This window comes from Schistocerca nitens, chromosome 4, assembly GCF_023898315.1.
Source record: "Schistocerca nitens isolate TAMUIC-IGC-003100 chromosome 4, iqSchNite1.1, whole genome shotgun sequence".
Taxonomy (NCBI): domain Eukaryota; kingdom Metazoa; phylum Arthropoda; class Insecta; order Orthoptera; family Acrididae; genus Schistocerca; species Schistocerca nitens.
Window position 1 is genome coordinate 912,241,013 of NC_064617.1, and position 22,924 is coordinate 912,263,936.

The 22,924-nt window shown below is 37.8% G+C and overlaps 1 protein-coding gene across 3 annotated transcripts in view; it reads left to right on the top strand.

The window, feature by feature from the left end:
- LOC126253491 (dynein heavy chain, cytoplasmic) overlaps positions 1 to 22,924 on the top strand; it is a 237,472-nt gene that overhangs the window by 11,887 nt on the left and 202,661 nt on the right. For all 3 annotated transcript variants that reach the window (XM_049954865.1, XM_049954866.1, XM_049954867.1), the window contains exons 2-7: positions 1,861 to 1,960; positions 6,128 to 6,301; positions 6,389 to 6,644; positions 12,899 to 13,085; positions 15,185 to 15,405; positions 18,613 to 18,734. In XM_049954865.1, coding sequence (XP_049810822.1) covers positions 1,861 to 1,960; positions 6,128 to 6,301; positions 6,389 to 6,644; positions 12,899 to 13,085; positions 15,185 to 15,405; positions 18,613 to 18,734 — 1,060 coding nt within the window. The remainder of the gene's footprint in view (positions 1 to 1,860; positions 1,961 to 6,127; positions 6,302 to 6,388; positions 6,645 to 12,898; positions 13,086 to 15,184; positions 15,406 to 18,612; positions 18,735 to 22,924) is intronic.

Genomic DNA, 22,924 nt, shown 5'->3' on the forward strand with positions numbered 1-22,924 from the left:
TACAAGGAAGGGCAGCATCAGTGATCACATAGATGTTCGCTCCACAAGAGCATCATGCAAATGCAAAAACAAAGTCTCAGCTGGTCTCTCTCTCTCTCTCTCTCTCTCTCTCTCTCTCTCTCTCTCTCTCTCTCTCTCGACTTAGTTTTTTAAGTACAAGCAGTAAGTGAGGAATACAAGAATACACTAAAGACCTCTACATATCACTTTTGCAGTGACTGCAAGGACAAGGTTAAACCAATTATGACTTGCATAGTGGTATTTAAGAAGCCATTTTTCCCATAGTTCATATGGGAATGATGTGGAAAGAAATGTTAATGTGTGGTACAAGGGGAAGCACACTCTGCTATGCACATCAATTGTTTGCAGAGTACAGACATAGATGTAGATTCGACAAAGCAAAAAATAAAATAAAAATGTCTGTCAAATGAATGGCCTTCTTGGTTTTCTCAAATATTGCTCAGTACGTCTTTACAGCGAAACTTTCGGTGAGTCAGGAAAAAAAAAAAATGTGTGAGCAACAGCGATACTCCTAGGCACAGTCATATTTGATTTGAATTCAGTCATGTTGAATTTTTAGAATGATAACATTTTTGCTGTTGACTGCAAACATTAATTGTAAATCCTAAAATTTCAGTTTCAGCTTTAAATCATTATCATGTGGTTTAGATGTTGAAAGACAGCAGCAGTATACAACAGATGAAAGTTATTGTCAAGGAAACACCTTGAAGACAGTTCCTCGGGAAACATTTCCATCTGTTATATGTAGATTGTTATACTAACCAACACTGCCTAGGCATACAAGATCACATCCACTTTTTTTTTACTTGTGCTGAAAGTTGCTGTCAGCCTCTAAACCACGTGATAATGAATGAATGAAAGAAAAATTGCAATTACTGGATTTACAATAAATAAATCAGTGAATGACAAAACTGTTGTCATTCTTAAGATACTCTGTTTGATCAGACTTTTGAATCATTCCATTGAAGTTGTTGAAGTGGTAGAAGTCAATGGAAACAGCATGTGAGGAAACCACAAGATTATTACAGGAGTAGTTTGATGCTAGAAAGAGTGACAAAAGGTGGAACACTGTAATAATTTTCTGTTATGAAGACAATAGCTAGTGTTCTTAGTGAATGATTACCCAGGAAATTGAGTTGGGATTAATTGTAACTGACTGGACAAGGATTGTGAAACTGTCAAGTACCAGTGAAGCCTCAGTGAGCTCCATAATTGTGCTGTGCATATTGCCAACCACATTGTGGACTGCCTAGATAGGACAGCGGGCTCCTACTGGCAGTCTATACAGCACATCTTACATTTCACTGTATAGTTTGGCAACATTTCTATCTAACAATAAATGTGAGACTGACTGTTTGGCATAATTGTATATTGCGAAGCTGTCAACAACCCAAAGGTTGGTTTGAATACCACTGTACAGTGGTTTACTAAACTTGGTCCTGCTGGAGGTGATACATTGTTGGACTCAGAACCATGGTGCAACTAGGCAGTTTTCATTTTAACGAACAGTGCTCGGGATAAAAGAAGTGCAAAGTGACAGATAAAAATCCCTGGACTGACAGAGGATCAAACCTGAAGCCTTTGTGTTTGTGGTCTGGTACTTAACCACTTCCTTTATGAGTTATATTACATATTTCTATAAGAGATTAAGCAGCTGTGCCACAATTTGGGTCTGCATATGATTTTACAACATTTTACTATACATAGTTGCCATCTGTACTTGGGTATGGTAATTACAATAAACTGTCTTGTGAGTGTAGTATCATATTCACACATTGTCTGCAGAAACTTTCTTTTATACATTGAACTCAAGAAGCATAATTCTTGAATCTGTTGCAGATGATGACAATGACCAATCAGGTGAAGGTGAAGATGAAAAAGATGCAGTTGCATATTACATATCAAATGAAGTACGCTTTACTAACCCTAAAATGTGCAGGTAAGGCTGTATATTTGCATATGATTTTTAGTTGTATTATGTGTAATCATTTTGGCCTACATCCTTGTTGTTAATACAGTGATGTGCCAAAACATTATGATCAGGTACTTAATAGCGTGTTGATCCACCTTTGGAATGCAATACAGCAGCGATTCTGTATGGCATGGATTCGACAAGTTGATGGGGGTTTCTGAAGATATGATGCATCAGGTGCCTGTTCTCAGATCACGAAATTTCTGTATGTTATGGGGTGGGGGTTTTTGAGTACAGAGCTGATGCCCAGAAGTGATCCAGATGTGTTCCATCAGTTTCAGATCAGACAAATTTGGTGGTAAAGAAATCAGCAGGAGGTCACTATAGAAGATTGGAAGTGGGAAACACTGAATGAGCCAAAAATAAAAGATTAGGAAAATGGGAATAATTGTATGGAAGTTATGTTACAAATAATTTGTATTTAATGGAAAATAAATTCTGATATTTGACATTACTATTAACATTTCATCAAAGCGCTTTTATAAAGGAACATTTGATACCGAGCATAAACTCCCATGAAACTTAACATTTTGGTAAGGCTGATGTGCTTTGCTTCATAGCCAAGGAAATGCTGATGTTCACTCAAGTTCTTTCGCTCTGATATTACTTGCATAAATATTCCTGCCCAAACCCTTTGTCTTTAAATATGTCTGATTGTGTCTGTATATGTGCGGATGGATATGTGCGTGTGTGCGAGTGTATACCTGTCCTTTTTTCCCCCTAAGGTAAGTCTTTCCGCTCCCGGGATTGGAATGACTCCTTACCCTCTCCCTTAAAACCCACATCCTTTCGTCTTTCCCTCTCCTTCCCCTCTTTCCCTCTCCTTCCCCTCTTTCCTGATGAGGCAACAGTTTGGTGCGAAAGCTTGAATTTTGTGTGTGTGTTTGTTTGTGTTTGTTTGTGTGTCTATCGACCTGCCAGCGCTTTCGTTCGGTAAGTCACATCATCTTTGTTTTTACATATATTCATAAAGTGCTCTATATTTCATATTAAGAAATGGAATCACAGCAAGGAGGCCCTTCCTTTTCTTTTCACTTAATTTGCTTGATGGTGGAAATTGGGTCATATTTTCTAAGGATGGCAGATCGTTGAAGTTCTGTATCTTTTTGAACAAAGAGAACTCAGTCCAGTGTACCTCGTCAAAATGAGTATTAGCTAAGGAAGCCAGATCAAAGATATGACCTTCACCCATGTTGATTACCATAAAAGGTTTTCCTACCCTAGCCGTGGCCACCATATTTTCCAGTTCTTCAGACACCATGCATTTAACATTCTTTTCCTTCTTCTCTATAGTGCCAAAGCCGTGATTGGAAGGCATGTAACCATGACCATACACTAAGAACTTGATTTCAGCACTTTCAAAGACACCTTCTGAAGCAAGCAACATTAAAGCCATCATCACATGATTTTTGTTTTGTCCAACACAGTAATCACACAACAAAATGAGTTTATTTTTGTGTGTGAATCCCGAAGTCGTAACCTTCAATACACAGGATGCCACTTCACTACCTCTTTGACCATCTAGGCCTCATGCCACATGCCCATGAATGATTTGCGTAAATCAGCATGTATTCCCAAGTTATAATTTGAGAGCTGTTGTGAGTAAAATATGCTGCTGTGTGTTAGTGTAGATGTAAACAGTAACTTGTTACAAATCTATTGACACACTGCATGTCTCACTTAAGGGTATTTGTAAACATGATTTTCATCAAGCTGAGCTTTCTCAGTTAAACATTGCTGGAGAATTTCTTGAAGATGGTAGAATAATATTTGTAAGTCCCTGAAGAAGTCACCTGTCTTTCTTTGAAGAAGCGTACATACAGCTTTTATTTAAGTCCAGGCTGAAATATTCTTTACTTGACCTCCTTCTGTTGTAATAACTTTCTCCTCTGGAAAACTATTAATGTGTGCTTTGATGTGATTCACATCTTCATTGTTGAACATTTTTATGAGCATAAGAACTTGGCTGTACCTTCTACAGTCTTTGTACGTTGTTTCCCCCTTTTTAAGTTTCTCTTAAAGAGTCTGTAGCTGTCGGGAAGGAATTCCTAAAATGTCTGAGAACATTTTACTACGTACCTGCACACAGCCTCCTGAACCGTTAGGAACTGTGTAATGCATGCTGGCTCGCCTTCTGCTCTCACAGGGCTGATCATATGTACTGCGACATGTTCTGGCAACAGGAGTTACTTGAATGGACCCCGTTAAGTATGTACCCTGTTGCCCATCAGTGTTTTGGTAAAACTGGACAAATAGAAGCTCCCTATGTTAATATAGTAATGATTTGCAGGAATATCTGCATTTACACAACTTCTGAAAACAAACTTTTATAATAGCAAGAGAATACTGATAGTGAAACTAAAATAGTAATATTCCTTGTAGACATTGTATTATCTGGTGCAAAACAAAATACTATACTTCTGGTCCGAACTAAAACAACATGTGTCGCTGGCTGCTTAAAAGTAGCAGTTGTCCCTTTGTACATTGAGTATGGGCTTCCATGAATTTTTAGCTGTGAGTTTCTTTTAAAGTCAACATAATTTCCTTTCTTCCAGTATGGTGTTTCCCATTTCTGGTCTTACATTGTGCTCCTCAAACCACTGTAGCACAATTTTGGCCTTCACAGTTCTGGCCTTGTTATTTAGACAATTGTCCTGCTGGGTGATGCTATCGTTCTCGGGGAAGACATGAAGCTTGAAGGAACGCAGGTGGTATGCAGTAATGTTCTCATAGTCCACAGCTGTCTTGGTGACTGATTATTTCCACAGGTGCCACGGAAGCCCAGGTGAATGTCACCCATAACATAATACTGCCCTTACCAGCATGGGACTGTGACACCGTGTATATTCCAACCAGCCATTTGCATTGATGATGGAGTAACTGGACACAACCTTCAACCTATCTGGGCATGACCAGTGACCTGGTGTAAGAAGAAACAAGATTCGTTTGGCCAGACACCATGTTTCCATTGATCCACTGTCCGCTCTTGATACTCCCATGCCCATTGCAGTCGCTGTTGACAATGTTGTCAAAATGGGATTTGTAATTGACAATGACATCAACATAGCAAACCATAGGGATAATGTGCTGCAGAGCCCATTTGCAACAATGTAATTTAAACAGTGTGCTCCAAAACAGTTGCGACTAAACCGGCATTGTCTGTAGACCTGCCACAGATTGCTCTTTCTCCTGCTTTATTGAGAGAGAGCAAGCTTCTGACCTCCATATTCTGTAATGCACTTGCAGGCTTTGAGACTTTGCACAGAGAGACTAGAATTTTGATGGGACACATATATTTTTTTCATATGCATTGTGTAATATTCCCCCTTATATATATACTGTTGTAAGAGAAGATTGCATGTAATGATTAGATGGATTGTAAAAATGTCCATGACTTTCACTTTTTTATGGAACTAGCTACATAATAAACAAGAGCACCACAAGCTTATGCTCAACACCATTTTCATTTGTTTCTTTCTTTATCAGTACAGGTTTATCATTCTTACCTTCTTAAGGATATAAAACTGTTAATGTGATGTTTCATACTTTTTCATATTGCTAATAATGTTAAGAGACTTTTAGATTTGACAAATTGGGCTTTAAATTTGATATTGCTTGATTGATGCACAGTTCCTTCATTGAATGTTGTGTACTCTTGGAAAATTGTACAGAATTCTTTGACTGTCAAATTATCACATAGTTAATTTCTGATTGACATCCATGATTTATTATGAATAAGGCTTTGTGTGATATTCTCTCATGTTTGTGTTGGGGCCAATATCAGTTTGATCTTCTGTGATTTGAACTGTAAGAAAGATACTCTCTCAGAGCATGCAGAATTCAGTTTCATGAAGTCAGGTTTTGCTCACTTACCATGTACTAGCTGAAGTTTATGTTGTTTCTTCAGACATGACACTGACAGATATAATTAGAACACTAAGGCACTGTGGATGTAACTTCTTTAGAATGAGTATCTCCTACAGTTTTACCAGATGAAGTGAATTTTCATGTTGGTAAACCCACAACTGTTGTGCGATTTTGTAGCCACTATTGTTTAAAGTACTTCAGATTGTATGTATCTTTTGAAGTGACAAAAGCATGTAATGTAATATGTTGTGTTGAACTTTCTCCCAGCTTTGCTTGTATCAAGAGAGGAGCTGTGATAGAAGCAGATAAGAGCATTCACTCACAGTTGAGATTGGTGAATTTCAGTGATGGTTCTCCATATGAAACACTCCATGCCTTTATTAGCAAAACAATGGCACCGTACTTCAAATCATATGTCCAGGAATCAGGGAGAGCAGATAGGTGAGTTTAAAAGAAAAGTTTATTTCTTTATAGAAATGAACCTACAGGTGTTCTGATAATAATGGTAAAATGTGTTGTTCATTACAGAGATGGTGACAAAATGGCTCCCTCAGTTGAGAAAAAAATGGCTGAGCTGGAAATGGGTCTTTTACATTTGCAGCAAAATATTGATATACCAGAGATATCACTGCCTGTACATCCTGTTGTTTCGGCAACAATTAAACAGTGCTTGGATGAAGGACGTAAACCGAAAGTAGCAGACTTCGGTGACAAGGTGGAAGACTCTTCATTTCTTAATCAGTTACAAAATGGAGTAAATAGGTGGATAAAGGAGATTCAGAAGGTAAGAATACCTAGATTATTGTGGTATATAAACAGATTTTCTGAAATTAAAGTTAAACTCATTTTAGTTGTATGAAAGCCCAGTTAATACTATTACTACTAATAATATTAGTAGCCAGATCTCCAAGTCTTGTGCATATCAGTATCATCACTGAAATATAAGATACATAGATAGAACCATAAGGATGGACAGATTAAGGAATGTAGAGATTATAAAGGACCTTAAACAAGAAAGTATGAGAGGAGAAATTGGAAAAAAAAGAGACTAAGATGGCATGGGCATGTTAAGAGGATGCATGGGCAGACACTCTCCAAAATTATGGAAGAACTAAAGATGGATGGGAAAAGACCTAGACGGCACCCAAGAACACGGTGGAAAATGAGTGAGAATATCTGTGGAAAGGAGAGGTGTGACCTGGCAGGAAGTGGAGGAAGAAAAGTGATGGGAGGACCGAGCCAAATGAAGAGGACTCGTCAGCACCCAGACCCGGCAGTAGCTGGAGCGGGATCCAGAGATAGATTGATATAACGAGGGTTAATTGAGCACTAAAACATACACAGACAGACAAGCAACTGCTTATTTCTACCTTTGATGCAATACTCTATTTACTGGAGAAATAGTGTGTGTTACTAGTGCAAATTACATTTGTTAAAAGAAAAGAAAAAATTCCTTGACGTCTATATTTATGTGCTGCTCCATGACTCTGCTGTCAATATCTTTATTCTTGGCTTGTGTGTAACTTCTGTGTTTTTTCTTACAGTAAATGTGTTTTTTTTCGTATCCAGGGTGTAATTACAAAGCTAATAAAATGTTTTCTTGCCTTTAAATAATATTTTTCATCAGGTTATGGGCCCAGTACACGTGTAAAGGCAAACAACACAGTTTAATTAAAATAATATTTGAAATGAGCGTATGTCTGTAAAGAAACATGACTGCTAGCGGCGATTATAAGGTCAGCATTGATAAGCTTGAAGGACCTGACGACTGGGCCAAATGGAAATGGCATATTTCTATGGTGCTACGTTCATATGGACTAGAAGATATTATTAACGGTACACGTGAACGTGTAGAGTTGCCGCAAGATGCGACAAGTGAACAAAAAGAAGCGTATGTGGAATGGCTCAAGGACGACGCAAAGGCAGCAAGTCTTATAGCAAGTGCGCTAAGTAAACCTGTTGCAGAACTCGTCTTAACGTGCAAGAATGCTAAAGAAATCTGGGACAAATTACGCGTCCGATTTGAACGTAGCAGTACTCAGCGTTTGAATATGTTGATTGAAACATTTTTCCGTGTTAAACGTGATGAATCGGAAGATATTAGTGCACATGTGGCCAAACTGCAAAAGTTATTTGTGGACCTGAACGATGAATTATCAAAACATGAAGAAAATACGCTATCTGAAAGAATCTTAAATGGTCGAATTTTGTCTACACTGGGAAAAGACTACGACAATTTTAAGGATCTCTGGGATACGATACAGACAGAAAAGCAAAGCTTGAATTTATTGATTGAAAAACTCTGTACTATTGAACTGCGTGAACAAGACGTTAATGGAAGTGCAGCTTTTGTCATTTCTGAAAACAAGAAAACGGCAAACAAGTAATCAGCAAGTAAAGATGACGAAGTCACAATTAAAACAGAAGTTTCCGTGTAATAAATGCAAACAATTAGGTCACTGGGCAGCAGAGTGTCCACAGAACACTCGTGACAGCAATAAAAGAAAAGAGAAGAAGCGAGACAGTGAACACGCTGCATTTACTTCATACACTATGGGTGTGTGTACCAGTAATCACAGTGACCCAAATAAATGGTATTGCAACAGTGGCGCTACAAATCATATCACTCCCAACAAACAGTATTTTGTTTCGTATAGTGAATTTGATGTTCCTCAAGTAATTTCATTGGGAAAACAAGATGTGAAAATGTGTGTGTACGGTCAAGGAACAGTTTACATCCAAATCCAACGAAACAATAAATGGTACAATGCTAGAATGGACAATGTTTTATACGTCCCTGAGGCAAGTGCTAATCTGTTCTCTGTGAGAGCCATTGCCTGCAGAGGCTACAGTACTAATTTTAGTTATAATAATGTCTGTGTCCGAAAACAAGTCAGTGGCAATATTGTTATGACAGGTTATGTGAAAAATGGACTTTATGTGTTGAACATGCGTGTTGTTAGAAATGCAAAAATGAATCGTATGAGCTTGATGACTTCATCCGAAACATTGCAAGTGTACCATGAAAGGTTTGGTCATCAGAATAAACAACATGTGAAGAATATTTTAAAAGGAATGAACATTAATGTGGAAGATGCCAAGAGTGAATTTTGCGACGGCTGTGCGGTTGGAAAGATGCATAGGCTGCCATTCAAAACACGAACAATACGCGCTACCAGTACTGGTGAATTAATCCACGCGGATGTAAATGGACCAATGAGCACGAAATCTTTTGGAGGCAAGCATTATTATGTATGTTTCAAAGACGATTTTCGTAAATTTCATCGAATTTTCTTTTTAAGACACAAAAGTGAAGTGTGTACTGTGCTTAAGCAGTTTTTAAATGAAGCACGAACTAATGGACATGTTGTCAAACAATTTAGATGTGATGGTGGCAAAGAATTTAACAATAAGAATGTCAGTGAACTGCTTGCAGACAGGGGAATAGAGCTACTGATTCCTCCTCCTTACACTCCTGAACAAAATGGTGTGGCTGAACGGGAAAATAGGACCATTGTTGAAGCTGCCTGGTCAATGCTAAATCCGAGTAAATTACCTAAAGGTTTGTGGGCAGAGGCATGTAATACAGCAGTCTACCTAATAAATCGTACTGGAAAATCTTCAGTTGAAAATAAAACTCCTTATGAACTATGGTTTAATCGACCAGTAGGACGACTTGATCATCTCAGAATTTTTGGTACAGGCTGCTATGTTCACATTAACAAACAATTCCGTTCCAAGTTTGATGATAAGGCAGTGTTTGGACGACTTGTTGGATATGTTAATGACAAAGATGGGTTCAGAGTTTGGATTCCATCTAAAAGAAAAGTGGTGTTGAGTCACGATGTAAAATTTAAGCCAGAAATTGTTTGTGATTTACATAGTGATCATGTTGAATTTGAAGTCCCTCGGGAAGAATTTAATGATCCGAATTCATCTAAAGATGACCAGTGTAAATCTCCTAGGCTGTACACTTCTGGAGGAAGCCAAACTCAAGAAAAAATTGGCACTCTCGATTCTAGAGAAAGTCAAGAGTCGAGTGAATCTGAAGAAAATAAAGAATTAACAGAATTTCTAAAAGCAGAAGCTGCTGAATCTTCTAATGAAGAGAAAAAGAAGAATAAAAGACAACGAAGAAAACCAACCTGGATGGAAAGTGGTGAATTTTGTATGGCAACAAAAGTTGATTCACTTGGATACAAAGATCCAAACTGTTTTTCAGAAATATTGCAGTCAAACGAGAAGGAAGAATGGATGCAAGCTATTAGTGAAGAACTTCAATCACTTAAGGAAAACAATACCTGGGTGCTAGTCAATGGAGGTACTCGCTTTAAAGCCAGATTGGTTGCAAAAGGCTGTATTCAGAAAGCAGGAATTGATTATGACGACGCCTTTAGCCCTGTGGCACGTTATGACACCATACAAACTCTGTTGGCTGTAGCTGCTTCAAAGATAATGCTGCTAGAACAATTCGATGTAAAGACAGCTTTTTTGAATGGAATACTTGAAGATGAAGTATATATGGAACAACCAGAAGGTTTCGAAGATGGTACAGGCCGAGTATGTTTCTTAAAAAAAGGTCTTTATGGGTTGAAGCAAGCGCCACGTTGCTGGAACAAACGTTTTGTTGAGTTCATGAAGAAAGCTGGTTTTTCAAACAGTGATGCAGACCCATGCCTATTTTATCGTAGACAAAATGGAAATAGCCTTTTTGTGGCAATCTACGTTGATGATGGCCTGATTGTCGGCAGTAACAAGAAAGAAATTGCTGTTTTTATGGATGTTTTACAACATGAATTCGAAATAACAACTGGCAGTTTTGACAATTTTCTTGGCATAAAAATAAAGCAATATGAAGATGGAGCAATAATGATAAGTCAAGAGAAATACACAGAAGAAATTCTGCAAAGATTTCGAATGGCAGAATGCAATACAATCTCAACTCCTATTGGACGTGAGGACAATAATCAAAACGAAGAAGTTTCGTCATCTGTACCCTACCGTGAAGCAATTGGTTGTCTCATGTACCTTTCAACAGTAACTCGTCCAGACATCACTTTTGCAGTCAATAAAGCTGCTCGAGCTATGGAGAAACCAACCACTGAAGACTGGAATAGAGTAAAGCGCATTTTCCGGTATTTGAAAGGGACCTTAAATTTTGGAATTGTATATAATAAAAAAGAAGAGTTAAAGATTTACGCTGATGCAGATTTCGCAGGTGATAACCGGACAAGGCGCTCAACAACTGGAATTCTTGCAAAGTACTCAGGTGGTGCAGTGTCATGGACAAGTCAGTTGCAAAAAGTAGTGGCCACATCCACAACTGAGGCGGAAATAATTGCAGCTAGTGAAGGAGCAAAAGAGTTAGTTTGGTTACGTCGTCTGCTATCAGAATTAGTGGAAATGTCGGGGCAGCCTCCAGTTCTTTACATTGACAATGCTAGTGCATTGAAGTTGGCAAAAAATCCAGAATATCATCGACGTTCTAAACATATAGAGGTCCGACATTTCTATGTTCGTGAAAGATATCTGAACGGTGAGATTTTCTTGGAACACATTGATGGACACAACCAGTTGGCAGATATTTTGACGAAACCTCTTGAACGAGTTCGATTTAATTTTCTATGTTCAGAAATTGGCATGCAAGAGACAAAGCAATAATTTCATGATTTTTTTTCTTTTGGAGGAAGTGTTAAAAGAAAAGAAAAAATTCCTTGACGTCTATATTTATGTGCTGCTCCATGACTCAGCTGTCAATATCTTTATTCTTGGCTTGTGTGTAATTTCTGTGTTTTTTCTTACAGTAAATGTGTTTTTTTTTCGTATCCAGGGTGTAATTACAAAGCTAATAAAATGTTTTCTTGCCTTTAAATAATATTTTTCATCAACATTTATTTGGGGTGCTTCTAGACTGTTCTTGGTAGCCAAAGAGGCATGTGAATCATTTTGTATCAATTATAACTGGACCATCGACTTTGGATTGCCACTGTTCCACAGATGTTGCTTCACAGTTATAGTAGTATGGCACATTTTTAAAATGAAAATATTGACTACTGCATTAAATAAAATTTGTTATCATAAAATAAGAATCTGGAAAGAAAGCTTAGACTTGTGTTCTTTTCCTAAACATAAATCATCTTGTTTGTATATGGCTGTAATTGCAGCCAAGAGACTTCTCCAACAAAATTTCTGTTGTCTGTATGTAAGTAAACTATATTCATCCACCTTACAGTGACTCATGGTTCTGGTCGAGCATCAAGTGTGGAGCAGTAAACTGTTGAATGCTGTGTTCATTGTAGTGTAATTCGTTATTATTGGTTATTGTAAGTTGTATCAGTTATTCAAGAAGGCAGCTGTAAAGCCCGTATCCTATCTTCAGGACATGAGATAAACTTCAGTCATTTCATGCTCAGAGTAACCTAGTCTTTGCAGTACAAAGAGGAAAACAATCCTCCCACCCCCATCCCCTTCCCTCAGCATTGAGCAGCAACCCTAGCAGGTACTCTGCTTCTGGATGCCATAGGTACACTGACATTTAGGTGTAGCATGAACAGAATTATTGATTTTTCTTTTAATTTTTATGTTGTCCTTACGTTCAAACTACAGCTGCATAAGTTTGGCAGGTCTCAAATGAAATGCTTGATTTTTGTTTACCTAGAAAACATTTAGATATTACTATACCGGCTACAGTTGTCACTATGTTTGAGTAAGGAGGTGCAGTGGTTAAGGCACTGGATTAGAATTCCCCATTCTGCCATCGTGAATTAGGTTTTCTATGGTTTCCATAAATTATTTCAGATGCACATTGGGGAATTTCTTCAACAAGGCAAAGACAGATTTCTTACTGCATTCTTCTTCAGTCTTTAATGACGATGATATTGATTGAATCTTGACTTTCTAAACTTTCTTTCGTTCTTGCCTGTGTGTTTTTAATCAGTATTTGTAAGTTACTTTTATTGATAGATTTACTTAATACTAATATACTGAATAGGTTCCAAGCAATGTTTAAAATGTGTAATTTTATATCAATTATTTCAGGTAACAAAACTGGACAGAGATCCCTCATCTGGAACAGCTCTACAAGAAATTAGTTTTTGGCTGAACCTTGAGAGAGCTTTGCATAGGATTCAGGAAAAGCGTGAAAGCATTGAAGTGGCTCTAACGCTGGACATACTGAAGCATGGGAAAAGATTTCATGCTACTGTGAGCTTTGACACTGATACAGGTAATTTAGTCTGCAAACATTTAAAGAAAGTAAAATAATTTGCCAGCCACTGAAATTGTAGCAGAGCTGGTATAAATAACTTAGAAAGTGCTGTGGCTGGCAAATTAGACCTCCTGCTGTTGTCATAAGTATTGTTATGTTAATCATTTTTGGAGTTTTCCATTTATTTCGTAGTTCCTTCAAGATTCGTGGAGGTACATGCCACCTTTGCAAGTAAATGAAAGGCAGTTTTTTTTTTCTTCCTTTTTTTTTCACACGTGTTTTTCATCTTTTAGTTATGAAGCGCATGTATTACAGTCCACTGAAGATGCTTCATGAATAAAAGGAGTGAAACACCTATGGCAGAAAACAAACGACTGCCTTTCATTTAATTGCAAAGATGGAACATACTTCCATGAATTTTATTTTCAATTTGAATGAAAACATGTTAAGGAGGTAATCAACTAAATGTTTCTTGATGGGGCAGTATTTTAGTAAATCATTCAGTGTCAGTTGTGTGTCTGTTCCTAGTGACTTTTGTTACTGAATCAACTTTGAGACAGTGTGTGGAGTAGACAATGTTTTCTAAACTGTGTTCCGCAGAACACTGGTTTTCTGCAGAAGATGAGTAAGTGCCCCATAAAAAACTATTAATAACATGTGTTTTTTCTGACATTTTGATGATACTAATTATTTTTAATGAAAATAATCAATCTGCGAAAACGTAATGTAGTTGAACAGATAAAATGCACTCACCAAGTGACAGCAGGAGGAAACATGTAAAGGTTAAGGAAATGTGCTAGCTTTCAGACCCAGTGGATTCTCATTTTGGCAGAAGCATTGAAGGGGAAAGAAGACAGGCGAAGGAAAAGAAACTGATGAGGCTTACAAAATAGGGAGAGTTTGGAAAAGTCTCCCAGAACCTCGGGCTGGGGAGATTTAATGGATAGGATGAGAAGGAAAGACTGATCTTGTCCAATAATTCGCCCCTGATCCTTTGTTCTGGCTGACTTTTCTGAACTCTCCCACTTTCCTAAACCTCACTAGTCCTTTACCTTCACCCCTCCTGCCAGGAGGAGAAGCTACTGGCTCAAAAGCTTACAGATTTACGTAATCTGCTGCCACTTGGCTGCGCACGCACGCACGCGCGCCCACACACACACACACACACACACACACACACACACACACACACACACACACAGAGTCTCTGGCAGCTGAATTCCACCCTGGATTTTTCATTGTTCAGCTAAATTATAATTATTTTTTAAACTTTTATTATGGTTTCTACATTTTAGTTATGATACAAAATTAATCACTGAACGAAACAGTTCTAATTTTTTAAAGATTTTATTAACCTTCAAAATAAAGAAATTTTTATCAAAGTACCAGGATTCTGTGTTCCATCAGATGAAAAGTTTGGGAATCCCTGGCATAGAAAACAGCTTTTATGACAAATAGTGAATATAAGTAATCTCTGTCTGAAGTCATTGACAGGACATAAACAAGACTTAAAACTTGGCTAGCTTCTGGATGAATTCTGCACCAAGCTAGTGTACACATACACACAAGAGTAACCCCCCCCCCCCCCCCCCCCCAAGTACATACACTTGATAAAGGCCAACACAGTGGTGTGTGTGTGTTTGTAAAAAAAGTTGTAAGTCTTATTTGTGTATCTATCAACAACTCAACACCTCTTCTATTTGGTAAGTTGTTACCGTTGTTTAAATTATTTACATTCTACCAAAACATTTCATTACCAAAATAATAGATGGAGGTATTGTGGAAATAGAGGTGCTTTTTTGTTAAAAATTCATGGATAACTGTTAGTAATCAGTGTTCACTGGTAGTTCACAAGTTAGCAGTATTTAGTTTTGAAAAGTGATGAATATTCAGTATGTTAGGATGGTTAGTGTCCAGAAATGGCACAATGAGCGTACCTTTTCTCCTCAAGATGTTCAATGTGTTGAGATCAACACTCTGTTTGACATAAATAACTATCACGTGAAGTGTACATTTTTCTTTCCTGTTTTTTATCTATAAAATTTTTATTATGTGGTAGAAAATATTTTATTTTGACAGATTAATGAATTTACATGATGCTTATGTTGTGGTTTCAGGACTTAAACAAGCTTTAGCCACAGTGAATGATTACAATCCATTGATGAAGGATTTTCCAATTAATGATCTACTGTCTGCGACAGAATTAGACCGTATTCGGTCTGCTGTTCAGCTCATTTTTTCACATCTAAGAAAAATCCGATCCACAAAGTACCCTATCCAGAGAGCGCTAAGGCTTGTAGAAGCAATATCAAGAGACCTTGGCTCACAGCTGTTGAAGGTACTCACACTTCAGTGATGAATGAAAGCATTGTCTAATAATAAATGTGCATTTTTGTAGAAACAAACAATAGTAAAAATTTGGACCAAAAATATCAATTTGTATGAGCTGTTGAGGCTGGAAGAACTTACGTTCTGAATGAGAAGAGAGGTATAGTTAAAACAAATATTAAATGAGTGTTTGCATTTCCTTTATTCAGTTGGTTGCCATTTAAAGTTTATTATGAGGCTGAGAAAGTGATTAGTGCTGTGGAATTTTATGCCTCGAGACTTGAGAAGATGCCCAAATTTCATTTTATAACCTGCTGTTTGGTTAATAAGACAATAATTGAAAAGCTTCAGTTACTGATACATGCTAGCATTGGCTAAGCTGGTACACTTGTTTATCTTTCTGTTCGTGTGTAACCCATCATTGGTTCATAGATGCGAGTACTGTCTTAAAGAGTAGTGCAGTTAAATGTTGTGATTGGTAGTAATATCTTAAAAAAGATGCGAAAGAATAAATTGTAATGCTATCAAAGGTAGAAATAAATATTGTGTAGTGAGAATTAACTGTCTAAATATGGTATACGAAATACTGAACTGGGTTTCTAATACATATAGGGTGACTGGGAATTAGTTAATATTCTCCTCCTAGAATACTGTTTTTTATACTGTGTGTCTAGGATGCTGGAAATTGCAGGCGTAATCTCTTATTATATTCTGTGAAGCCAGCAGTTGCTTATCTTTGTTTTTAATGGCAGCAATAGCCTTTCTGAAAACAACAACTGAGATAACACAATTTTTTGATGAGGAAACATTTAAGCAGATTAAAATAAGTTTCCTTGTATGTTAAATTATTCTATCACAAATAAATTAATTCTACAGGTTACTGAATGATTTGTACAATGTGATACAGTTTTTCATAGAGACTGCTTAAAAAGGCTATTGTACTAAACTTGATTGAAGAAGCATCAGATCACTCAGATTCGCCACTTGGAAATGCAATCTCCCCCCCCCCCCCCCCCTCTCTCTCTCTCTCTTTGTGCTGCGTATTTTGCATCTTAAGTCTCATGTCGCAGCATTGATATAAGGATGCATATAAATGTGTGTTGGGCATTCCACGTAAAGATTCATATGTTGATCATATTTGTTTTGTTTCAATACATGGCAAATTAATAAAGTGGTATTGAGAGAGATACATATACACCTTGTACATAGTTTACCTTTTGTTGTCTCTTATCATGAATGTGTCAAATTTATAGATAATTTTGTAAAAAATAAGTGTTCTTGTGTTTATCCAACAGGTTAGCAGTGGAAAAAATTGATCATTACCCCTTTTCTTGCAAAACTTTATTATTTTTCTAGTCTTTCTTACATTGTGATACTCTGAGTGATGAATGAAAGAAAAAGGCTGTTTTGAAAACTTCTAGTTTATTAGTATAAAATCCCATTTTTAGGACATTGGCTACCAAAATGCAGAACATTTTTTTCAGTGCAAGAAACTATAAGAAACTCACCTTACCTCCCATCAGTTTGTTTGTTTGTTTGTCGTCCTTTGCATTTTGGTTGTGGTCGTCTTTTTTTCTTTAGAAGGCACATCATTATTCTCCGTTGGACATCAAAAAGTGAGAGATTCTCATTTGGGTTAGCCATTTGGTACGCATGCCATGTGTTTTCCATGCAGATATCAATTGTGCAGGTGAATAGTAGCCACTACAATTTCTTTGCTCTTATCTTCATTTTATAAAATGATGTACTTGTCCAGTAGATCAATGCAACCTGTATTGGTGTTGTATTCTTCAATAAGATGTAGCATTGTAACAGGTATTTGTGATTTGAATACTGTGATTATGGAATTATGCAGGTTAGCTCATTTATTACCCTCACACCTTATGGCTCCTGTTTGCTGTTGTCTAGTCACAGTATGATGAAAATAACGACCAATTCTAAGTCATCAGCTTCATCTTCACTGACTTTATAGGTCACCAGATCTGATAGAACTTAAACTGTAAGTCCACACTGCCTGTTTCTATCCTATTGGAATCTTAACATGTGAAAGGGAATATTTCACTCTACTACCTAACTCTGAAGAAAGTCTTATACAATGTAAAAAATAAAAACTGAACAAAATAAATAGTAATTTTTATATGGGAGATGTATATACAGTAATATGGCAATCAATAAAGGTGTGAGGATGTAAAATGGCATTTTTCCATTATTATTGCACACAAAATAAACTGATATTGCACTTCAGGAAGTCAGAGGTATACTGAATGCAACATGGACATTCGTATCTTCATAAAAAATACACCCTGACAACTCAACAACAATGCGTTGTGTACAGAAACTGCCAGCACCCATGCAGTGCAGTCAGTTACAATGATAGAAAATAATTATTCCCATTCCTAAAGTAAGTTAATTAGACAAAAATATTTATTTTAAATTTGCAGGCATTATAGCTGTCAATTCAACCTCTAGGTGGAATAATCGGAGGGAAAAGTGCATTTGTTTATGTAGAAATAAATAAAATATTTGAATCCCAAAAAAGGGGCAGTGGTAAATAATGGGTTAATGTGATTTCCAATTTTACTACACAAGGTATCAACATAAATTTAAATAAATGAGATTTATGAATGGAACTGGAGGAAGTTGAATGTATCTGCCACACCTCCATGCAGGTGTACTCTGTGCAAGTTGCAGAGATTCCAAATAGAACAATATTGTGTTAAACAGATCATTTTGAAAATTATATTCATTAACAGATAATGACTTAATATTTACAGACTTGTGTGTTACAATAATTGGATATCCTCACATAGCAAATTTTGTGATTGTTCAGTCGGTTGGACAACAACAGTGGTCTTTATCTGATTGTCCTACATGCCTAAACAGAATTTTCCTGAATGCTGCTTTAACTATACATTGACTTGTGGAGTGTTTATTTAGATGTAGCTCAACTTGTGACCAACAGAAGTGACAAATGGGTACCCTCCATTTGATGGTTAATTTGACAGTTGTGTAGAATTGTGAACGTCAATGTAGCTCTAATTTTACTTAGTATTGTTGACTAAGAAATTGAATTAGACTTTTTTGTAATCTTGAATTGGTTTTGTGCAATTTCAAAGTTTGAATATTCACTCTATACACACAGTCATTACATTGCGCTATAACGTATTATTTACAGACATGATATTATTGTCAGTGTTTGAGGACTTTTTGTTTACAGGTTCTTGGAACACGTCGTCTCATGCACATTCCCTTTGATGAGTTTGAAAAAGTTATGACTCAATGTTTTGACGTTTTCTCTACATGGGATGATGAATATGATAAGTTGCAGAGTTTGCTGAGGTAAGGAAAATACCTTTATATATACTGCAGTGGCTCTACCCTGAGCACCCGGCAAATAAAATTACACTTAAATTGCTAATCGTATGACCAGAAAAAAAAGTGTCAGTGCACCACTAACAATAAGATAAATGGGAAGAATGTAGCACTTTAAGCAGAACTGTCACCTCTGCAGTTGTAGAACTGGCACAAAATGTAATGTTATGCTGTTGTGTTGCTAGAGCAACAATGCCTCAATGGATCTGAGGGATGCCTTATTAAGTGTGAGTTAAAATGGCTTTTGTGTACTGTGCCATGTCAAAGTAATCTGAGTAAGAAACTGCAGGAATACTGAAGGCTTTTATAATCATTTGTACAGTAGCAATGTATATGGGGTGAAGAATTACGGCTAGAAATGGCTTATTCACAGTTCAGTAACAGGAAAACTTAATGTGAAAGGGGAGGGGGGGGGGGGGACGACCATTGTATAGTTGGGAGGGAGAGCCAGATTTGCTCATAGGAAGCATTGTGGAAAGGAGAAGGAGAGGAGGAGTGCCAGTTTATTGGCTATGCTGTTTAAGTGTGGTACGGAAATAATAAGGCTGTATGAAGGAACAGTTTTCTACTGCAAATCTCTGAAACTACAGTGTGGAAGAAATGCCTCGGGATTAATTAATATAATATAACTTTGTGGTTTGTTGGTGACATTGTCATTCTGTCACACACACACACCTGAGGACTAGGAAGAACAATTGAACAGAATGGATAGTGTCTTGAAAAGAGATTTTGAAATGAACATAAAACAATGGTAAAAGAATGTAGTTGAAGTAAATCAGTTGATGCAGAGTGAGAGACTAAAAGTAGTGATGAGTTTTGTTATTTGGGCAGCAAAATAGCTGATCTTCCCCACATCCATTTCTAAGAACACCAAGCATTAGAAAAGACAGCCATACACAGCCTCAAAACCGATCCTCACCTAATCATCCTACCTGCAGGCAAAATTTCTGTCACTGTCGTCATGAATCCTTGTGACTACCTTGTGGAAGGCCTTTGCCAATTGTCGGACTCCTCCATCTATAAACTCTGCCGGAGTTATCCCATCCCAGAAGTCAGCATAACCTCCAATCCCTACTTATAGCCTTAGGCCCTTCCAAAATTAACAAACACAGCAATATTGGACACCCTATTGTAGGTGGTTATTGTGCCCCCACTGAAAGAATTCTGGCCCTTATTGATCAACACCCCCAACCAATTGCCCAACATCTAGCCTCCCATGTCAAAGATGCCAAACACTTCCTTCAACAACTCTTGTCCATCCTCAACCCTTTACCTCCTGGATTGCTACTAATCACATTGACGACATTTCCCTATACACCAACATCCCTCATGCCCATGGTCTTGTCGCTGTTGAATACTACCTCACTAAATGTCCTGCAGACCTCAAACCCACTACATCATTCCTCATACATCTTACTAACTTTGTTATAACATACAGCTACTTCTCCTTTGAAGGGAACTTATACAAACAAATCCGTGGCACAGCTGTGGACACTCCTGTGCCAACCTGTTTACAAACCATCTAGACGAAGTCTTCCTAGCGTCCTAAAACCCCAAACCCCTGTTCTGGTTCAGGCTGATTGTGGTATCTTCATAATCTGGACTCAGGGTCAAGACATCGTATCCTCAGCCATTTACATCCTCAACACCTCTCCCATCCACTTCACCTGATCCTCCTTAACCCAGTGTGCCATCTTCTTAGACACCGCCCACTTCCACTCTGATGGCTCCATCCACACCTCTATCCACATTAAACCCACAAACTACCAACAGTACCTGCATTTCGACTGCTGTCATCCCTTCCATACAGCGTGGACACCCAGTGACAAAAACTCCCTCGCCCAGTATGCCGAAGGCCTCAAAAAGCCTTCACAGGCTAGCACAATCCCCCAAACCTAGTCCACAAAAAATCTCCTGTGCCATATCATCACACATACTCAATCTCAAGAACCAGCTACAAAGAAGTGCCTCTCTTTGTCACCCAATACCACCCTGGACTGGGGCAACTGAACCACATCCTTTGTCAGGGGTCTGATTATCTATAGTCATGCACTGAAATGAGGGACATCCTACCCGAGATCCTTCCCACTCCTCCTAAAGTGATGTTCTGTCGCCCAGTGAAGCTCGACAACATCCTAGTCCATCCCTATGCCACTACCAATTCCATCCCCTTCCCAAAGGGACCATATCCCTGTGGAAGACCCAGGTGCAAGGTCTGTGTAATCCACCTACCCAGTACTTCCTATTCCACTCCTGTCACAGGCTTGTCCTACCCCAACAGAGGCCAGGCCATGTCTGAAAGCAGCCATGTCCTGTACCAGCTTTGCTGCAATCATTACACAGCTTCTTATGTTGGTATGAATATCAGCCAACTGTCTACAAGGTTGAATGGCCGCTGCCAAACTGTGGCAGAGAGCAAAGTTGACCACCCTGTAGCACAACAGCATCTGAACATTACATGCTTGATTTTAATAGCTGCTTCACAACCTGGGCAATGTGGATCCTCCCCTCAACCACCAGCTTTTCTGAACTGTGCAATGGGAGTTATCCTGACAACACATTCTCCACTACCAAAATTATCCCCACCTAAACTTATGATAATCTACTGTCCCCCGCCCTTCCCCCCCTAAACAGTTTCTGCCCCCCTCTATCCTACAACCTTCTCACAGTTCACATCCCCTCATCTTCATTGTGCTTGCCCACTGCCAACACACCCACAAGTCTTTTCCCTTGTGCTCCTCTCCTTTTCTGTTCCCTGCCCCCCACTCTTCCTTACCCCTCCCCTTCACTCTCCCGATGCTGCCTGAGCCTTATGCTGCTTTCTAAAGTAGTCCCTGCAAACTACACCAGACAGCACTCCCCCACCCGTGCTCTGCTAATGCAGATTGACAATAACAAGAAAAGCATTTCCCACAAAGTGGTTTTTGTTGACATCTAATATAAATTTAGCTGTATTTCTCTACAGTGCTGCCTTGTACAGAAGTGAAACTTGAATGATAGGCATTTCAGACAAAAAGATAGTAGCTTTTGAAATGTAGTGGTGTAGAAAAATGCCTAAGATTAGATGGGTAGAATGAATAACTAATGGTGAGTTACTGAATTAAATTGGGGAAAAAAGAAATTTATGGCTAAACTTGCATGCACTCACAAAAAGTTAATTTCTCCAGTATAGGTTTTTTACATGGACATGGTATGGTACTCAGAAACCTTTTATGTGAATATACTCTGCCCGCCAAAGCCTATGGGATTGAATTAGTGAAATTATGATGGAAATGGTCTGTCCTGAAGAATTTCAAAAAAATGTCACACAATGATAAATTTTCTATTGTAATGCTTATGTAAATATATATGAATAAAAGTGCACTTTGTTTTAATGTGTACTGTGATTGTTGGTCAGTGGTCTCATTGTTTCCACAAAGAGACTTGCGCAATTTGGTAATTGAAATAAGTGTCTGCATTATGGAGTGCAAAGTGTCAATTATTAAACTGAAGTTATCTGACATGTCAAACTATTATACAATTGAAACAGGAACTTTTAATACCCCAAAAGAGTTTAAATTGTTGGTTTTCGTTTGCTAATAAGATTACTGCTAAGGTGTCAGGATAGTGACTGTTACCAGCAGATAAATTAAGAATTGTTGAATATTGCGCCCATAGGTCTACCACAGTGTGACACTATTGCTCAACACCTGTGTATTTAGTTTGTTTTTCTCTTTGCTAAAAATTGCTTATTATGTACACTCTTTTTTCCCAGTAACCTATAACAAGCAGTACCAGTGAGTATTGTCATATGCCAGTTGACCAAGCTCTTCAGTTTTATTTCCTAGTTCCCCACATCCATCTGTTAGGTATGTCCTTCATTTTCAGTATCTGCAGTTCATGTTACTTCCATCAATCGGAGTGGTGCTTTTTTATTTAATTGCCAGTTGCCCCTCTCATTTTTCTAATTTCCTGTCTTTTTTTTCAGTCACTATATTCATTAAGCATTTAAAACTTTAATTGAATTTTACATTTGAGCCTCAGTAAACATCTCTTCCCATAGTACATCCCATTTTTCGTTGGCGTATACACCATGTAACAGGAACTCCTTGTACCTGACACACCAGTTTGAGCAGCAAATTGCTAAACTTTCTGCTGTGGCTGAACAATTAATTGTG